At 44.2% G+C, this 15,807-nt stretch overlaps 1 protein-coding gene across 6 annotated transcripts in view; it reads left to right on the top strand.

Annotated features, from left to right (window-relative positions):
- RERE (arginine-glutamic acid dipeptide repeats) overlaps positions 1 to 15,807 on the top strand; it is a 349,852-nt gene that overhangs the window by 185,524 nt on the left and 148,521 nt on the right. For all 6 annotated transcript variants that reach the window (XM_055001170.1, XM_055001173.1, XM_055001171.1 and 3 more), the window contains one exon: positions 14,840 to 14,945. In XM_055001170.1, the coding sequence (XP_054857145.1) occupies positions 14,840 to 14,945 (106 nt within the window). The remainder of the gene's footprint in view (positions 1 to 14,839; positions 14,946 to 15,807) is intronic.

Genomic DNA, 15,807 nt, shown 5'->3' with positions numbered 1-15,807 from the left:
GTAATCAGAGTGCAGGGTGGGGGGAGATGCTGGGATCATAAATACGACATTTGCAGCCGCCTTTTGAGTGGCTTTAATAAGCATCGCGCCCGTTGGTATCCTTTCTCTGCGTCTTCTTTCCGCGAGAGGCAAGGTATCCCAGGGTTTGCTGCTGCTGGGTAAGTTTGCATGGGGGGGAGGCCGAGTAACTCCCTCCCTTGGTGGGGGTTACAGCAATATCTGAATATTTACAGCTCTGCAGGTGGAGGTGTGAGAAGCCACAGTTCCAGTCCGTAAAACAGAATCAGTTCTCCTGAAAGCAGTAGCATGCCCAAAGCTTCCCCAAGGCTGTTTGGGCTCTCTCCGCTATAAATTGCCCCCACTCCCCCCCTCTCTCTTTCAGTGCCATCCGCATTCCAAGCTGTTTCTCTCTGCGCAGGGCAGAGGGCCCCGAGCTTAGTGGCAGGGCACAAACTCCAGAGACTCCCCTTAAAGGGTCTTGGGAAGCAAGTGTTGAGGAAGACCAGACTTTTCTCTGCGGTGGGTCCTGGAAAGTAGACGGCACTGCGTTTAGATAGACCAGTGATCTCTCTTAGTAGAAGTCAACTTCCTGTTAGTAGTGTTAGTAGCTGATAGACACCAGTTGTAAAATGCAAGTAGCTTCTAGCCATCAGTGTCTGCTGAGGAAGCATCTCCACCTTAGCGCAAACCTAGACAAAGAGCAACAGCTTAATTTTGATCCGCAGTCTTGATTTGTTTAAAAATTAAGAGTGATTCTTCCTCTTGTGGAAGCCATGTTCTCATTAAGAATACATAAGGATAATTTATAAGGAAGCTCATATGAGTGTGCTTTTCACAGTGTATTCCTAAGGGCCACATCCCACAGTGGAGTATTTAATTCATGTTATGATTTGATGCCCACTTGTGCCTGAGCCCATGTTTCGCGTGGCTTGTTGCATCGTCTTCTACAGTGCTTGGTTCTGAACTCTGGAAGCAGCAAGCTGGTAGGAGCCTTCCTGGATGCTTTTCTCATGCAGCAGGAAAAGGATTTGGAAGGCACGCTGTTTGAATCGCAAACCTCACCTCCTTGTGGGGGGGGTGTATGTTTCCCTTGCAGCCCGGATCATGTTGGGCTGGACGGTCTGCCATTGAGATTTCTTGGTGCGCGTGTCTCTGTGTACAGAGCATGTGTGTGTTATGTGTATGCTGGTGTGCATTTTTTGAGTGCATATGCCTGAAACTCCAAGCAGCTGGGAAATTGTTTCTGGGAGTTGCTCTTTTTATTGTACATGAAAGGAGAGAATTTGAACTTCAGTTCTGTAGATTGAAGGTTTTAAAAGCAATAAAAGGGCACACAGCATATCTAAAGTTAGCTTTTTGTTTCTCAGGGGAATTGCCTATACCAGCATGTTCAGAACTTCTAGCAGTGCATGCCCACTTGTTCTACTGAACTGAAACAATGAGGCAACCTTTGTCATTGTGCCTGAGAGTCTTCCTTTTTGAGTACATCTGAGCAAGAATTGCTCTATGCCTTTGGTTTCTCATGAGTTGATAGTCAGGGTTTGATTCCTGATTGGTCAGAAACTCTGTGTGATGTAAGAGGAAGACTCCTCTAAATCTGGTGAAGGGAGCTTTGACTCTCAAAAAGCTCATGCCCTGCAAATTGAGTTGGCCTCTACAGGCCAGCACAGCTACCCACCTGAAACTGCCCTCGAAATGTGTTGTCCTTCTTAAGGGTGTGTTAAATGCTCCAGTCACAAGTATCTAAGCACCTGCCACCTGAGGAGCTGAAAATGGCTACCATAAATATTATAGTACGTAAAAGGTGGATTGTTATTTGGACTTTGGCGTGGTGTTCATGCAGACACCGTAAGAACAATGGGCAGATTTGGATATTGAGTGAAACTGCAACAGTGAAAACAAAGATCTCTGAAGTAGTGAATGATCACTTTATACACAGTATTAATTGTGGAGAGAGTTAGTCAAGTTTAAACTATAAACATGTCCTTGAAAATCTACAGTATATATAAGAATTACTGTCTAATGCGTAGATTGTTCTGTATAAAAATCTGCATCCTGTACAGTTCTTTAGAAAGCATTTTTAGTGAGTAAATCCTTATCTTAAAAAGCATTTCTTTCTTACACTCTAAAGGAGAAAATGTTTTGTAGGAACTTTTAAAATGTTCTTCAAAGTTTCCAGTAATATCCAGTGGGAAAATTGGGAGGGAAAACAGCCTTTGGGAGGACCCTCTTCCCAGTAACCCCCTCTTGTTTTATTCCCTGTATTTTTCCATTTCCCCCCTCTGGGACTTCACATCTGTCTCCTCTGTGGAGGCTAATGGGAAAGGGGGGAGGCCAAAGCAGTGATTCGTGCAGAGACGCAGCAGGCACCCTTCTCTGTGGCTGGGCTCTAATTTATTTAATGTATTTTATTTCCTGTGGCAAGCTGTCTGCTGTCTTCTGCCATAGGATGACTAGTCTGTGCTGAATAGGTCATGCGCAGATACGCCATTTCCATTTCATTTTTGGTTTATGTGTTGTAAGCCTTTTCATTTTGCCCATTTTTGTTGCTGGTGTCCCTGATCAGTTGGCTTTTGTGCCACTGTCACAAACCGAATATTAAACATTTAACATAATTTAAGGGGGGAAATTCAGTATCAGCAAGGAAGAAGTAAGACTGAAATGTGCGTTTTAGACATGAAACGTCATCATGACATAATTCAGTAGCAGCCTTTGTGCTGAGGCAATTTCTATTATCTGTGTTTAATATGTTTTAGCAACAAAAAAAAAACTAAGGGGGATGGCACATGAGCATCTTTGTGGAGAGCTACTTATGCACACCGAGGGTTGTTCTTGCTGTTTGTAGCCTTGTCAACAGCGAGGTTTGTGTGCGTTTCCACTTTGCTTATCTGACATCAGCTGCTACAGAACACAAAAAGGAAACAGAGCAGAAAGATGCCTCAGTGGGACTAAATGAGAAGGGCTGGTAAGCAGTGGCCTGTGACGTTTTGCGACGCTGCTTATGATAGTTTTATTTATTTCTATGTGTGTGTGCATGCACACAAACTTTTTCTTGATGGGAATAAAATGCTTTCTTTTCAATAATAAACGTGACAGTGCACTATGGAAAAAGTACTTCATTTCCGTAAACACAGGCGTATTGTGGGCTTTCAAATTCAGTCGTGCTGAAATGGAAGGAATATATAGGGAAATAGCTTGTTTTTTAAACAAACAAGAAGCCGTTTCTGTTAGCAGTGAGACAGTAGTTTCTTTCCTTCTGCCCTTGCAGTTGTGAGCTTAGCTGTACACAGTCTACTGCTGCATAGAACTAACTCTGAAAGGACTCTTGTGTTTTAAATTGATGTCTTCTTAGTAAGGGTGCCTGCAAGAAGCATTTTTATCGCTTATGTGGGTGGATCTAGTTGGATGTTGATTTGGGCAGAATCATCTGTATCCCCTAGAATTGCAGTCAGAATCCAGTGCTTAGCAGATACAACATAGACGTGGCCCCGCTATTGACCACCTCCATTCTGTCCTAACATACAGCTTCCCCTCTGGTGGGCTTCTTCTCCCCGGTATTGTTTTTTTCTCCCCCTACTTGTTCTACTGTTGCAGAACCTCCAAATTCAGGGTTGATTCTTGGCCTCTATACCATATTTGTTGGCCCTCCAGGACAACTGTTTAGCCACTGTGTGAAAAAGGATGCTGGAATAGATGTACCATTGGTCTGACCCAGCATGTTCTTACATAGGATTGATTGACTGATTGATTGATTGGTGTCCTTTATAGTCCACCATTCTCATTCACACTCAAGGCTAATTACATAGCATGAGATTAGTACAGTCACTTTCAAGGCCATTTCAATAAACAATGCAGTAGGGTATATAAATGTGAATTTTTGAAGACGTAACATCAGCAGAAATCCAATACCGAGTTGAAGAAATGCTGAAACACAGCATAAGCAATTCTAAGATTGACGTGTTAAACAATGTAGAACTACCCAGTAGGATCATACTTAAAGAAACAGATAGTATATAGTAGCACACACTTGGCAACAGATAGGACAGAGTAGTGAAGCCTATGATCCTTATCTCTTTATGGAAGCATCTCTTTGGGACCACTGCCTTACCATACAGCTCCCTTTCTGAGTAAAAAAGCCCTCTTGCATCATTTGCGGAAAGCCAGGAGAGTGGGGGCTTTCCTAAACTCTTCAGGCAGGCTGTTCCGTATGGTGGGTGCAACCACAGAGAAAGCACGTGTATGAGCAGCCGTGGATGTTGCCCATGTGCAGGGTGGCACCTGGAGGAGGCCTTGTTCAGATGAGCAGAACTGCCATAGAGGGTAATAGGGAGAGAGGCAGTCTTGCAGGTATGCTGGACCAAGGCCGTGAAGAGCTTTGTATGTGATAGCCAATACCTTGGATTGAGCCTGGTAACTGAGAGGTAGCCAGTGGAGTGAGTAATATTCATGTTCCTGTGTGTTCTTGATAATAACCGAGCTGCGGCATTCTGCGCCGACTGGAGTCTCTGAGTTAACTTAGAGGGGAGACTTACGTACAATTACAGTAGCCAGTAGTCTTGATGTTACCGTAACATGGATCCAGGTGACTAGATCGGCCATGTTGAGGTAGGGGGCCATCTTCCAAGCTAGAGTGCTTTTGTAGAAAGCATTTTTGCAGTTGCTTTAACTTGCTTTTCTAGCAGTAGCACTGGATCCAATATAACCCCTAGGCTCTTAACTGAGTCTACAAGGGTCAGATAAACTCCATCGAAAGTGGGAAGTACAATGTCCTTCAGGATTTCTGCCTTCCTAACAAGCATCACTTCTGATTTCTTCTGCATCTTGTGGTGATTTGGATAGTGAGGTACAGAGTTGGGTGTCATCTGCATATTGATGACATCCAGTTCCATAGCTGTGAATGAGCTCCCCTAAGAGGTTGAATAACATGGTGGATAAGATCACACCCTGTGGAACCCTGAAAGATAATCCCCACTCTGGAGATAGCTGGTCTCAAACAGCAACCCTTTGAGTCTGTTCCATGAAAAACGATTTAAACCAGTCCAAGGCACATCTTTTGATGACCCCTTCTTCCTCCATACAGCTCAACAAGATGGCATGGTCCACTGAGTCAAAGGGTGCAGATAGATCCAGGAGGAGCAATAACAAAGCATGACCTTCGTCTGTATTCAGCTGGAGATCATCCTCTAAAGCCACTAGAGCCATCTCTATCCTATGACCTGGTCTGAATCCAGACCGAAAAGGGTCCAAAGCATTAGAGTTATCCAAGAAGACGGAGTTGGTGAGCAGATTAGAGACTGGATGATAATCGGCCATATCATTTTTGCCTAGGGGTGGTTTTAATCAGTGGACGGATAAATGTCTGTTTGAGCAGCTAGGGGAAAGTCCCCTGAGTTAGCAACTGATTTACAGTAGACCTCAGTGGTTCATTTATGTGGTCCTTACTTGATTTTAACAAAGATGGGCGAGGATTCAGTGCACAAGTAGTGGCTTTCACAGATGCCAATCCTGTTAAGATACCTTATTGTAACTGGTCCAGAGTGGTCCATATGTGAGCCAGATGGTTTATTAAGCATTTCTTCAATTTCGTCTGTATTACGGCTTGTGTCCAGATCAGAGTGAATATGTGTGAGAGAGTGTTTCCTGTCTGCCTAGAGGAGATGATGAACTTTTAAGGTCAGACTTCTGTCCTCTCTACAGACAAGTATATGCTTGTATCTGTTTGAACTGTTGAAGTTGCCTTCTGCAGAGTCAAATAATGGATGAATGTACCCCGGTATGGCTTCTATGGATGGCAAGTGCTCTTTGGAGCCTCAGGGAGAGAGATCTTTCTAAGCCCTACTACTCAAGATGGGCTGTGAGATCCCCAGGAATGAATCTGAGATCTTCTGCGTTCCCCCCTAAGGAGATTTATAATACCATAATGATACTACCTGACAGCTTCTCTGCTTTACACAATGTTATTGGGTTGGGATGCTGGTCAAATATTGCTACTCAGATGTTATGTGAAGTTGAAAACGCCTCTACGTAAGTAGCAACTTTGCTTTTTGATTTCTGTATGATGCCATTTGTTACTAGGGGAAGGGTTAAGGGCCACACTCTGTCCCCCCATACCCCTCTGGGGAAGGATTTCTGGGCAATTGTACCCCCATAGCAAATCTTCCCATATAGGCCACCAGCTGTCTCTGCAGCCATCTCCAAACAGGAGCAGAGATGGCAAAGGTCACTGCCTAGGATAGCCCGTTTTAAAATTCATTAGGGTTTTTTAAAGTTATTATATCACAGCACAGTTAACCAGCTTGTATTCATACTTAGCATAAATGTTGAATTTGTCAGTTTATTACATCTTTTGTTCTTATATATGAATAATTTAAAAAAATGGATCCATTGCCTGACCAAATTTCCTTTTTGGATGGTCGGATCATCCAGTTGCAGTGGTTTTCCAAAAGTCTTCTAGCCCTTGCTGATGTACATCACTTTTTACTGGAGATGCCAGAGATGGAAGCAACAGTCTCCTATGTGCAAAGCATGTGCGTCTCTACTGAGCTATAGGCAAAACATTGGTCCATCTGAGCGCAAGTAACTCTTCTTTATATGTGGATAGCAGGGAGGAGAAGCAGATACTCCTGAATAACTCCACACTAATGGCTAGTGTGAGTGCAGCAATGCTCACAACTTTAACAAGCTCAATAAATCCAAGGGCAGCTTGAGATTTTTTAAAAAGTAGTTCACAGGGGTTTAAGAAACCAACAGAATGAATGAAAAATGCATCTAAAGGCTGCACTCCGGTAATCTCCACTAAAATGTGTTCTAAGCTATAAATTGTTAGGTCTGCCCATTTGTTTGGCACACATGGCCACTTTAAGGGTATATTAGTTGATCTGCTATGAGTGGAATGTTTGTGTTGGGTTTGCGAGAATTAATGACTGAAAGGAGTATGAATTAATGTTTCAGGTTCATGAATGCCCCCCAAAATGGAGAGCAGAGAGGAGGTATGAAAGATTTGTTCCACAGAGTAAACAGCTGCAAATATCTAAAGCATTTTTGAGCATCACAGGGCTGGGGATGACATACCTTGTTTTGTTAATAAAGGATTCTTTCCCTTAAGTAGATCACAGAACTGGGACTTTGTCCTGCTAGCAACAATATTGGATGCCCCAAGCAGCTTATTCCCTTACTCGGCTCACAGTTTGCTGAATACACTGATCGATTATCCGCGGCTTAACCAAGCCTTCTCATTTCCTGCCTGCCATTACTGTGCTCAATCAAGCTGGCGGTTCTTTGAGGCCTGGCTTGTGCACTGAGATAAGCCATCGAGGCCTGTTTCTATTAGAAAAGCTCTTGTAGAAAGAACAGTCATTAGATAACACTAACAGGTTTAAAGGTTGCAGTCTTTGTGTTGGTTCAGGTTAAGAGGACAGGAGCCAAAAGGCATCGGCTGCCTCACAGCTGTGCTGTTAGAGGACTGAGGAGTTTGCATAGTGTAAATGGCCATCCCAACACATGCACAGGGGTCGCTTTTCCTCACTGATCCATTGTGGCTCATGGGGGAGGGGCGGGAAGACTGATTCGCTGCCTTCTAATCCTGGACCGGACAAACCCCAGGTGCCAGGGTGTTACGGCACCTAGAAATTTCATTGTGGCACCTAATAATTTCATCAGTTATTTATTGTAAATGTAAATGCCTCTTGATGATTCTCACTAGAAGTTATTTGAGTGAGGAATAGAGGTTAACTTTTTGTTGCAATGATATCCAGAGTTACTCTGTATTTATTTATATAATACAGCACTTTTGTTACAGCTTTAAAAAAATGAGAAGAAACTGTAGGATTAGGTTTTGTGGTAGCAATAATAAGAAAGTATGCTCATTAAAATATAAAACTCTGAAGTCTGAAATATAAACCCAGCTGCTAATTTTTTGAATGGATTCATAAGCAGAAGAAACGTGTTGAGGCCTGTTTTAATCACACTTTGATTGGGGAAGCATTAAAGCTCACTGAGTTCTTAATTTAAATCTTTTTACCCTGCCTTTCCATCATATGTAGCTTTTCTGGTAGTTTTCAAAATCCATAAAAATACAGTCTAGATCCACTGCTGAACTGGCCACAAAATAGACCACTTAAGCATATACTTGGCAGCCAGAAGTTGATTTCCATGGGCTCCTTCCTTGGGACGTCTCTCCCAGCGACAGGAGCTAAAGAAGCAAAAGGGTATGTGCAGAGGATGTTGCTTCTTTGTCTTCTTTTTCACTGCCCTGGCTGTGTCAAAGCCCATGTTTTTCATAAATAAAGCCCCCAGACTGAATTCTGACATCTCAGGTTGTAAAGCTGGAAGAGACCTCAGCGTAGAGCTTTCAAGATCTATTGCTAGTCTGGGAAGACAAGTAAGGAGGAAGATGGAATGATGGCTTGCTGTGGAATAAGGCAGCTTCATATGTTTTCATATGCAAGTGCAAAAATTACAAGCTTTGGGGGAGGTTTTTTTTATTGCAAAACTTAGGGGAAATTCCCTTTTATAGGGCCCAGCTTGCAGGAAGGAGAGATACCTGAGAGTGCATGGGAAAAGAGAAGGTCCCCCTTTTTCACACTGTGTTCAGGTCTCTCCATCCTCTCTTTATTTCTCTCTTTGAGCCTGTGCTTAACTGAAAGGTGTTAATGCCCAGCACCTGCCTTTGAGGCTGGGGAGCCATTCTTTCAGCGTCTGGTTGCCATTAGAGACTAAGAGGAGGCAGCAGTCAGGTTCCATATGCAACACCAGGCCAGCTTTTAATATAATAAGAGTTCATCTGTGTATCACTTTTCTGGAGAGATTAGTGCACACTCACACCCTTCTGCAGCTCAGGAGCCCCAACCTTATTTAGGCATCTTTGGTACTGTTACTCAAACTATATTTCAGCTGGTTGCTATGTTGCCATTTGTTTGTCTTAGGAACTTAGACTTCTAAAAAATCTTTGGGGGATAGGTACTGGTCTTTTAATACTAGTTAGCACCCAAAATCTCATCAAAATGGGTTTAATGATGCAATGACACAAACCAGGTGCATGCTGGTAAGCATTTGGGGTCAGCTGTCTCGTCTGCTGCCTTATAAGTTTTGGTCAAAGCTAAAGTGGGTACTAGATCAAATCAAGCTTGAATTCTCCCTAGAAGCTAAAATGACAAGACTAAAGCCATCGTACTTTGGTCACATTATGAGAAGACAAGATTCTCTGGAAAAGTCAGCAATGCTAGGAAAAGTAAAAGGCAGTAGGAAAAGAGGAAGATCTAAAATGAGATGGCTGGACTCAATAAAAGAAGCAACGTTCTCTAGTTTGCAAGATCTGAGCAAGTCTGTTAATGATAGGATGTTTTAGAGGTCTTTCATTCATAGGGTTGCCATAGGTCAGAGGCGACTTGACAGCACATAACACACACACAAAGTTAAGAAAGCAGCAATTAGTGCAAAGGGACAAATCTTTAATAATATAGTATAACCCCAACACTAAAGTTAAAGTTCATCACTGGGATACAAACTGAACAGGTCAATAACTGAAACAACCAAGCCAAGAAATTCCTTTCTGGATATCCTTAAACCCTGTGAAATCTCCCATGCTAGAATCTGGATTTTTACATGGGATAAGGTGAGAGAGAGAACGCTTGTAATGGGCATGTGTGTACTCAGATGGTCTTTTAGTCTCTTCTAACTGCATGATTTGCTGCTCAGCAATTTTGGTTCATTGAGGGTTTTTAACTGTGAGGCAAAATACATGATTATTAGACACTGATATTTCCAGCAAGATCTGATTTCCCCACACATACTCCAAGCAGCGTTGCTGTGCCTAAGGAAGCGCCTGATTTCCATGGTTAAGCCTTTTGAATTAATTGAACACAAAAGAAGCAATCACCGGGACATGATACCTTAAAGGGAGCTGTGATTTGCAAGAAAAACGCTTTGTGATATCAGACCGAGAGCAGATTGTGGCAAATTAGCACGTCAGCACATTTTCAGTTGCATCATCTGTCCGGGGATTTAAATGTAACTGGTTATTTTGTGCTTCAATTATAAACAGCAAAGGGGTTTTTGTTTGTGGCTTTTCTGTGTGGGGATCTTTTAAAAACCTCCTGCCGTTCTGGTGTAGAGGAGGATGCAGAGCGCCGAAGGCAGCAAGTCAGCATGGTGGAACAAATGCTGACACCTCCATTGGGGAGGGGGGCAGGCTCAGGGCCTTTGCGTTTAAGCTGCTTCTGTTTCTGCTAGATGGCTGGGTCAGAGTCTTGGTGCTTGTTCCGACGACAGGCTGGCTCTGGCAATCCCTCAGACTAAAGTGGAATGTGGAACAGGGTTAGTCAAGTAGCGTTTGCTCTAGATTTGCCAAGATTCGTGTGTGTGTTCCCTCAAGAAGACTCAGGCTGATAGCATGTGTTGTGGACCACCAAGAAGTTCCTTGGGTTCTGCTGGACTTCTTTGAAGAGGATGACTGTGCATCATTCTTGGCTTCTGAAGCCACCCAAGTGAACCTGCCCACCCACCTGTTTCTGCTTAGGAAAACCCACTAGGCATAGCAAAATATTGGTCAGGGCTGTGTGTATGCTGGCATTCCCAAGAAGTGTGCAGTGTGGTAGCGGACACAAAACTCAAGTTCCTTATGAGCAGTACTTCCAGTTTGAAAAATGAGGACAAGTTTCTAGTCCTCATGGCAGTGAAGGTGTAATTGCAAGAAGGTGGACTGGTGCCAACTGCTCCCGATAGGGCTATCTCTGTCCAAAGGTCTCTTCCCACATATGATTTTGTTGTAATCCTTGTAACAGGCTTATGTATTATGACCTCTGTCCTGCCGATGGGGTAGCTGAAGCAGGGAGAGGAGTAGCCACTGAGTATGCATGTGTCAGAAGGAGGATTTGAACTGGAGATTTGCTGGATCGCAGCTCTGCTATGCCACCCTAGACCTTTTGCTTTGCTAACAGCTGTGGCTCTAAAGTGTACCAGTTCAGCAGTGTCTTTAGATGCTGTAGTTACACATGGCAGGCTGGTATGATGTAGCAGTTAGGGGAATGAGCTGTGATCTTCAGGGGGGTCTCCAGTTCAAATCTCGTATCTGCTATGAGCTCATTCAGAGACCCAAGGCAGGCTACGCCCCAAACTCTCTCTGCACTGTGGCAGTGGCAATACTGGCCTGCCTTTCTGAAGTACCACACGGTAGCATATGTGGACGGCATATGCGAAGTGCTTCAAACACAGAAAGCATTATAGACATGGTAAATATGATTGCAGGGGTCTGATTATCCCCTCCACTGTCTGTTCGGTGCATCTTTCACCTTTCTTCCTTGGAAGAGATGATCTATACTAAACTGGTAGCAGAAGCTACCAGTTTTGTAGCTTCTTTGTAGGCGCTACACGCTGCAGAGGTTAGGACATTACAAATGAAAAAAGCTGTGACAGCAAGAGCAAACAGTGGGTATGTGGCAGAAAGCCCTGCAGGTAGATGAGCCAGCAGCAGGTATGTCCAAGGGGCACAGAGAACCTGCCATGGATTCTGCTGGCCCGTTTCCCCTCTGTTGAGTCTGCCGCAGGCACCCCAAGCGCGTCCAGCTTCCTGGCTTCCGATTGATGAAAGCGCAGCTGAAAAGCAGGCTTGAAAGGAAGGAAGGGCACCCTCCTTTCGCTTCTCTCTGGGTAGTAGCACCAGTCTTATTCCGGATCCCCGGGTCCCAGCTGCTCTTGCCTGGCTTCTGTTGCCCGTCTGTTTTGTTTGAGAAAATGATGTCAGGCAGTTAGTTAAAGAGAGGCACACTGAGAAGAGGTGGGTGGGAACTGTTGGAGACCGGCTTTCTATCAAATGGGGGATTTGCTTGAGGGGGGCGGGGGCGACTCTGTCCTCCCTCTTCCTCTACAAAATTGCTAGCAAACAGCATTGTCACAACAGCCTTGTCACGTGCTGCGTTTATGGCTTAGGACAAAGGCAATCAGTGGGGATTTTTCAACACCAATGATTTTTGAATTGACAGCACTTCTGTCAGTTCCGTTTCTGCGGCTGAGGATGCGAGGTTCCAAGCGGACTGGCTGCCTTTTTGAGGAAGGATGTCCCTCAGGAAGTCTTGGGTTCCACATACCTGGAACAACGGCTGCCGCCCAAGAAGTATTGATTACCACCCTCACCTCCATGCTGCTTACGGAGCGACTGGGCGTCTGTGGCCTTGAAAGCTGTGCCCCCCCCCCCGGGTCTTGTAGTAGCTTTAGCATGGGCAAGCTTTAGTGGGTTTCCAGGCAAACTGAGGGGGCTTTGAAGCCTGCACGATAAGATTGCATTACATTCTGTGTGCACAAAAAAATCTCCAGCTTCACAGGAGCATTTAGAAATGGTTTGAAGAGGCAAGTGTTCAAGGAAGCTCGCCTTTGGCCCCAACCCACTGCAGTCGCCTAATAGCAATTAAGTATTGTTGTAAGCAAGTGAACGTATAATGGAGCTGCCTTGTACTGAGCGAGATCAAGGGTCTGTCTAGCTCAGAATGGTCTGCTCAGACTTGTAGCAAGTCCAGGGCATAATGTCTATCTTAGCCCTGGCCACCAGACCCTTTAACCAGAGATGCCATGGATTAATCCTGGGGCCTTCTGCAGGCAAAGCAAGTTTTCCACCACTGAGCCAGGGGCTTTTCCAGAAGCCTTGCTCCCCCCCCACCCCCGCTTAAGCTTTTGAAGTGCTGCTTTCTCTCTCAGGCTTCTACAAGCACACTGTTCTTGCTGTTTGAACTGCTTTTGAAGAAGATATGTCAAGCACAGGGTGCTGGTACCAGCCTCAGGAAGGGCTTATTCATTTTTTTCCCTGACACAATGCTGCCACCGGCTGGATGTTTCAAGTATTGCACGTTCTTTTCATCTTTGTGCCTCAAGAATGCATACTTGACTTTCAAAGCTGGGATAATTTGGGTGGTGGTGGTGGGGAATCGTGGGCTGTGCAGATTGTGCAGATGGCAGGCGCATGGCAGAACCATGCCCATCGCCCAACTAATGCTGCGGGTTTTTTTGCTGTGTTTTCCAACCTCTCCTAAGCCACATGCTCCCAAAGAAAATTACAGAGTAAAATAAAAAAACCAAAAACGTAGAAATCGTTTAAAAGCATTTAAAGCATCATAAAAGAAGCAAGCTCTGAAAGATTAGATCCCAGTCCTAAACCCCTGGGGGCTGGAAAAAGCCTTCACTAACAAGAGGAAAAGACTTGGTGTGTGTGTGTGTGTGTGTAATTTCCATGCATTTGGAGGTGAGAGGTGGAGAAAAGATGGGCCTCCAGTGAAACCTGATTCTTCAGTGTTAGTTGATCATCCTGCTGTTCATTGAAGTTAAACTTGTATCCCCTGGAGATGGTATTCCGATCACACCCTCTGACAAATCTTTAAAGAGATGCTGAGGGAACTGTAACTGAATGGATGTCTCAATTTAATAACCTGTTCTGGGCTAGCTTGTCTTTGGGACAAGTAGAAACTTCCAGATATAAAAAGCACATGGAGCAGCCTAGCCTCGAGGTGGAAATAACATCTGGCTTGGCGCCTCCATGGACACAGCAGCTGCTTCCCGGAAGTGATTAGAGTTGATTATGTTGGCTGAACAGCCTATACAACAAATGTGGTTTTGTCCGCTTGTCTGTGTTCCTGGGGCTTCAGTGGTTTGGGACCATTTATGAACACTCTGAGCCAGTCTGAAGACTGTGCCGGTGTTAGTAAAATTTCATCCCAAAGCCTTCTTTTAAAGATATTTTGTATTAATTCTTGGTAGGCAGTAACAAGGGCTTGGATTTGAAGTGAGCCCTCATGTTATGCCACGGGAGTCTGCAAAGGGCCTTTAGTGGTTTTCAGAGAGAGTAGGCCTCGATATCATTGTCCTGGTGGCTCCTGTGAGTATTTGGGTACTAGAGCTTTAGAGTTACTCTGAATCAAAGACTACATTTACATGTACCGAAAAGACCTCCTAACGCTCTGAAGCCTTCCTGTTCGGTGCCAACTGGAGTTTATTGTGATGCTTAGATCAGGCAGAAAGACCAGCGTTGATTTCTTTGCTGTCCACAGATTCAAAGGCTGCATTCAGATGTCCCAGGCAACCTCTAGGTTGTTGGTGGCAAGAGTGAGCCTGCTTTATTTTCGTGCTTGCTTACTCCCTCCTCCACTTTTTTACGAGTGAAGCGGAGGTCTCCTTTAGAAAGTCTAAAACCTCTGTTCTTCATTGGCATTGCTGACAAATTGGACTTCGGGATGTTTGAACCACACACCTTGATCTAATATCTAGGTTTGCAAGCAAGATGCTGATTTAGAAACACCTCCCCTCCCCCGGATGTGGCTTGTCCTAAGCTTGAACGACTTCAGTTTGCACCCCACCAAAGCAGTGCTAAAGGTGGAATATCAATTAAGTAAATAAAGTGGAAAAAGTGAACCTGGGAATTTAGAGGCATCAAAACCTTTTTTTTTCCAGCACAGGGCTAGTGCTGACATTCATGGCCTTCATGATGAAGTCTAAGAATTAAATACTTTTTCCAGGCCCTAATTTTCAGGTGATGAACTGCTGAAAGTGAGGATTTCTGGGCTTAATGCTTAAAACAATGTGCCAAGTAGCATCCGGGTAGACCAGTTAAACCCTTAGGTTTTTCATTGGGAACTTACAGGGAAAATAAGCTGACACAACTTGTGTGAAATGGGCTCGTTGTGTGGAATCTGAAAGCAAAACCATAGCATCACTGAGCGTGCCACACCACTTGTGGGTTCGGCCTTCCGTGTACTGTGATGGGGATTCTTTCATCTGTGCTTGTGCCTTTTGCATTGGGAAGCACGTAGGGTCGGCCGGTTCCCTGTTCTGTAACTCCATTCTTTGCTCTTCTCTTCAGAGCAAACGGGACCACCTTCTGATGAACGTCAAATGGTACTATCGCCAGTCTGAAGTCCCAGATTCTGTCTATCAACATTTAGTTCAGGACCGACATAATGAGAATGGTAAGCTCCAACTATTCAAACGAACTTTCTGCTGTTTGCATGATCCTATTGCTAGATATGAATACCTGGGGGTGGGATCTCACCTGCTGGCCTTGCCTCCTGACTTTCATGAGTTGTTCAGAAAGTCAGGACGGACCTTAGGTACACCACAGGGGGTTACATTTGACCTGCTTTTCTGCTGGTAAGAAGAAAGGGGGGTTCCTCTTAAAAAAAAACACTATGCAGGGGATCATAGGACTTGCACAGACAAAAGCTGTGTGGGGCAGGAACTATATTAAGGCAAGTTGGGTGAGATGGGGGGAAAGGGTGAAAAAAGTTGGCTTGATCCAACCCACAATATCTGCTGATATGCTCATAGATGCAGTTCTGACCTGTTGTAACCCAGACACTGTGTTTAATAATACATATGAGAAAAAAAACAACAAGTGGGGCAGGCTCAGCTGTGTGTCTTCTACGGCATTTGCTTAAAGAAAGTTGCCTTTCCCGTCCATATTTCAGACATAGGCATACTGTCACACAGTTACATCTTTAAAAATTATTAGTTCAAGACAAGAAAAGCCCTAAAAAAACAAAAAACAATGCTGGCAACAAAAACACTGTTGGCAAATCTATACTTACACTTCTTTAAAAGGTTTCCAAACATCTAAAAATAAATCCATCTGCCCCCCTCGTTCAGGTTGCCATTTTTCCAGAAATTCTGCATGTGTCATTTATTTTAAAAAAATATATATGTTCAAATGTTGATAAGTTTGTAAGGTCCTCAATCCAATGGGTTACAGGAAGTGGGCATTTGTCTTTCCAGTGTTGTAGCATGTCTTTTAGCGACAATTACATTAAACATTGCTACTTCATATAGAACAAT

The sequence above is a fragment of the Eublepharis macularius genome, chromosome 17 (genome assembly GCF_028583425.1).
Source record: "Eublepharis macularius isolate TG4126 chromosome 17, MPM_Emac_v1.0, whole genome shotgun sequence".
Classification (NCBI taxonomy): domain Eukaryota; kingdom Metazoa; phylum Chordata; class Lepidosauria; order Squamata; family Eublepharidae; genus Eublepharis; species Eublepharis macularius.
The sequence above is the reverse complement of the archived record's forward strand: the minus strand, read 5'-3'. Positions and strand labels throughout refer to the sequence as shown.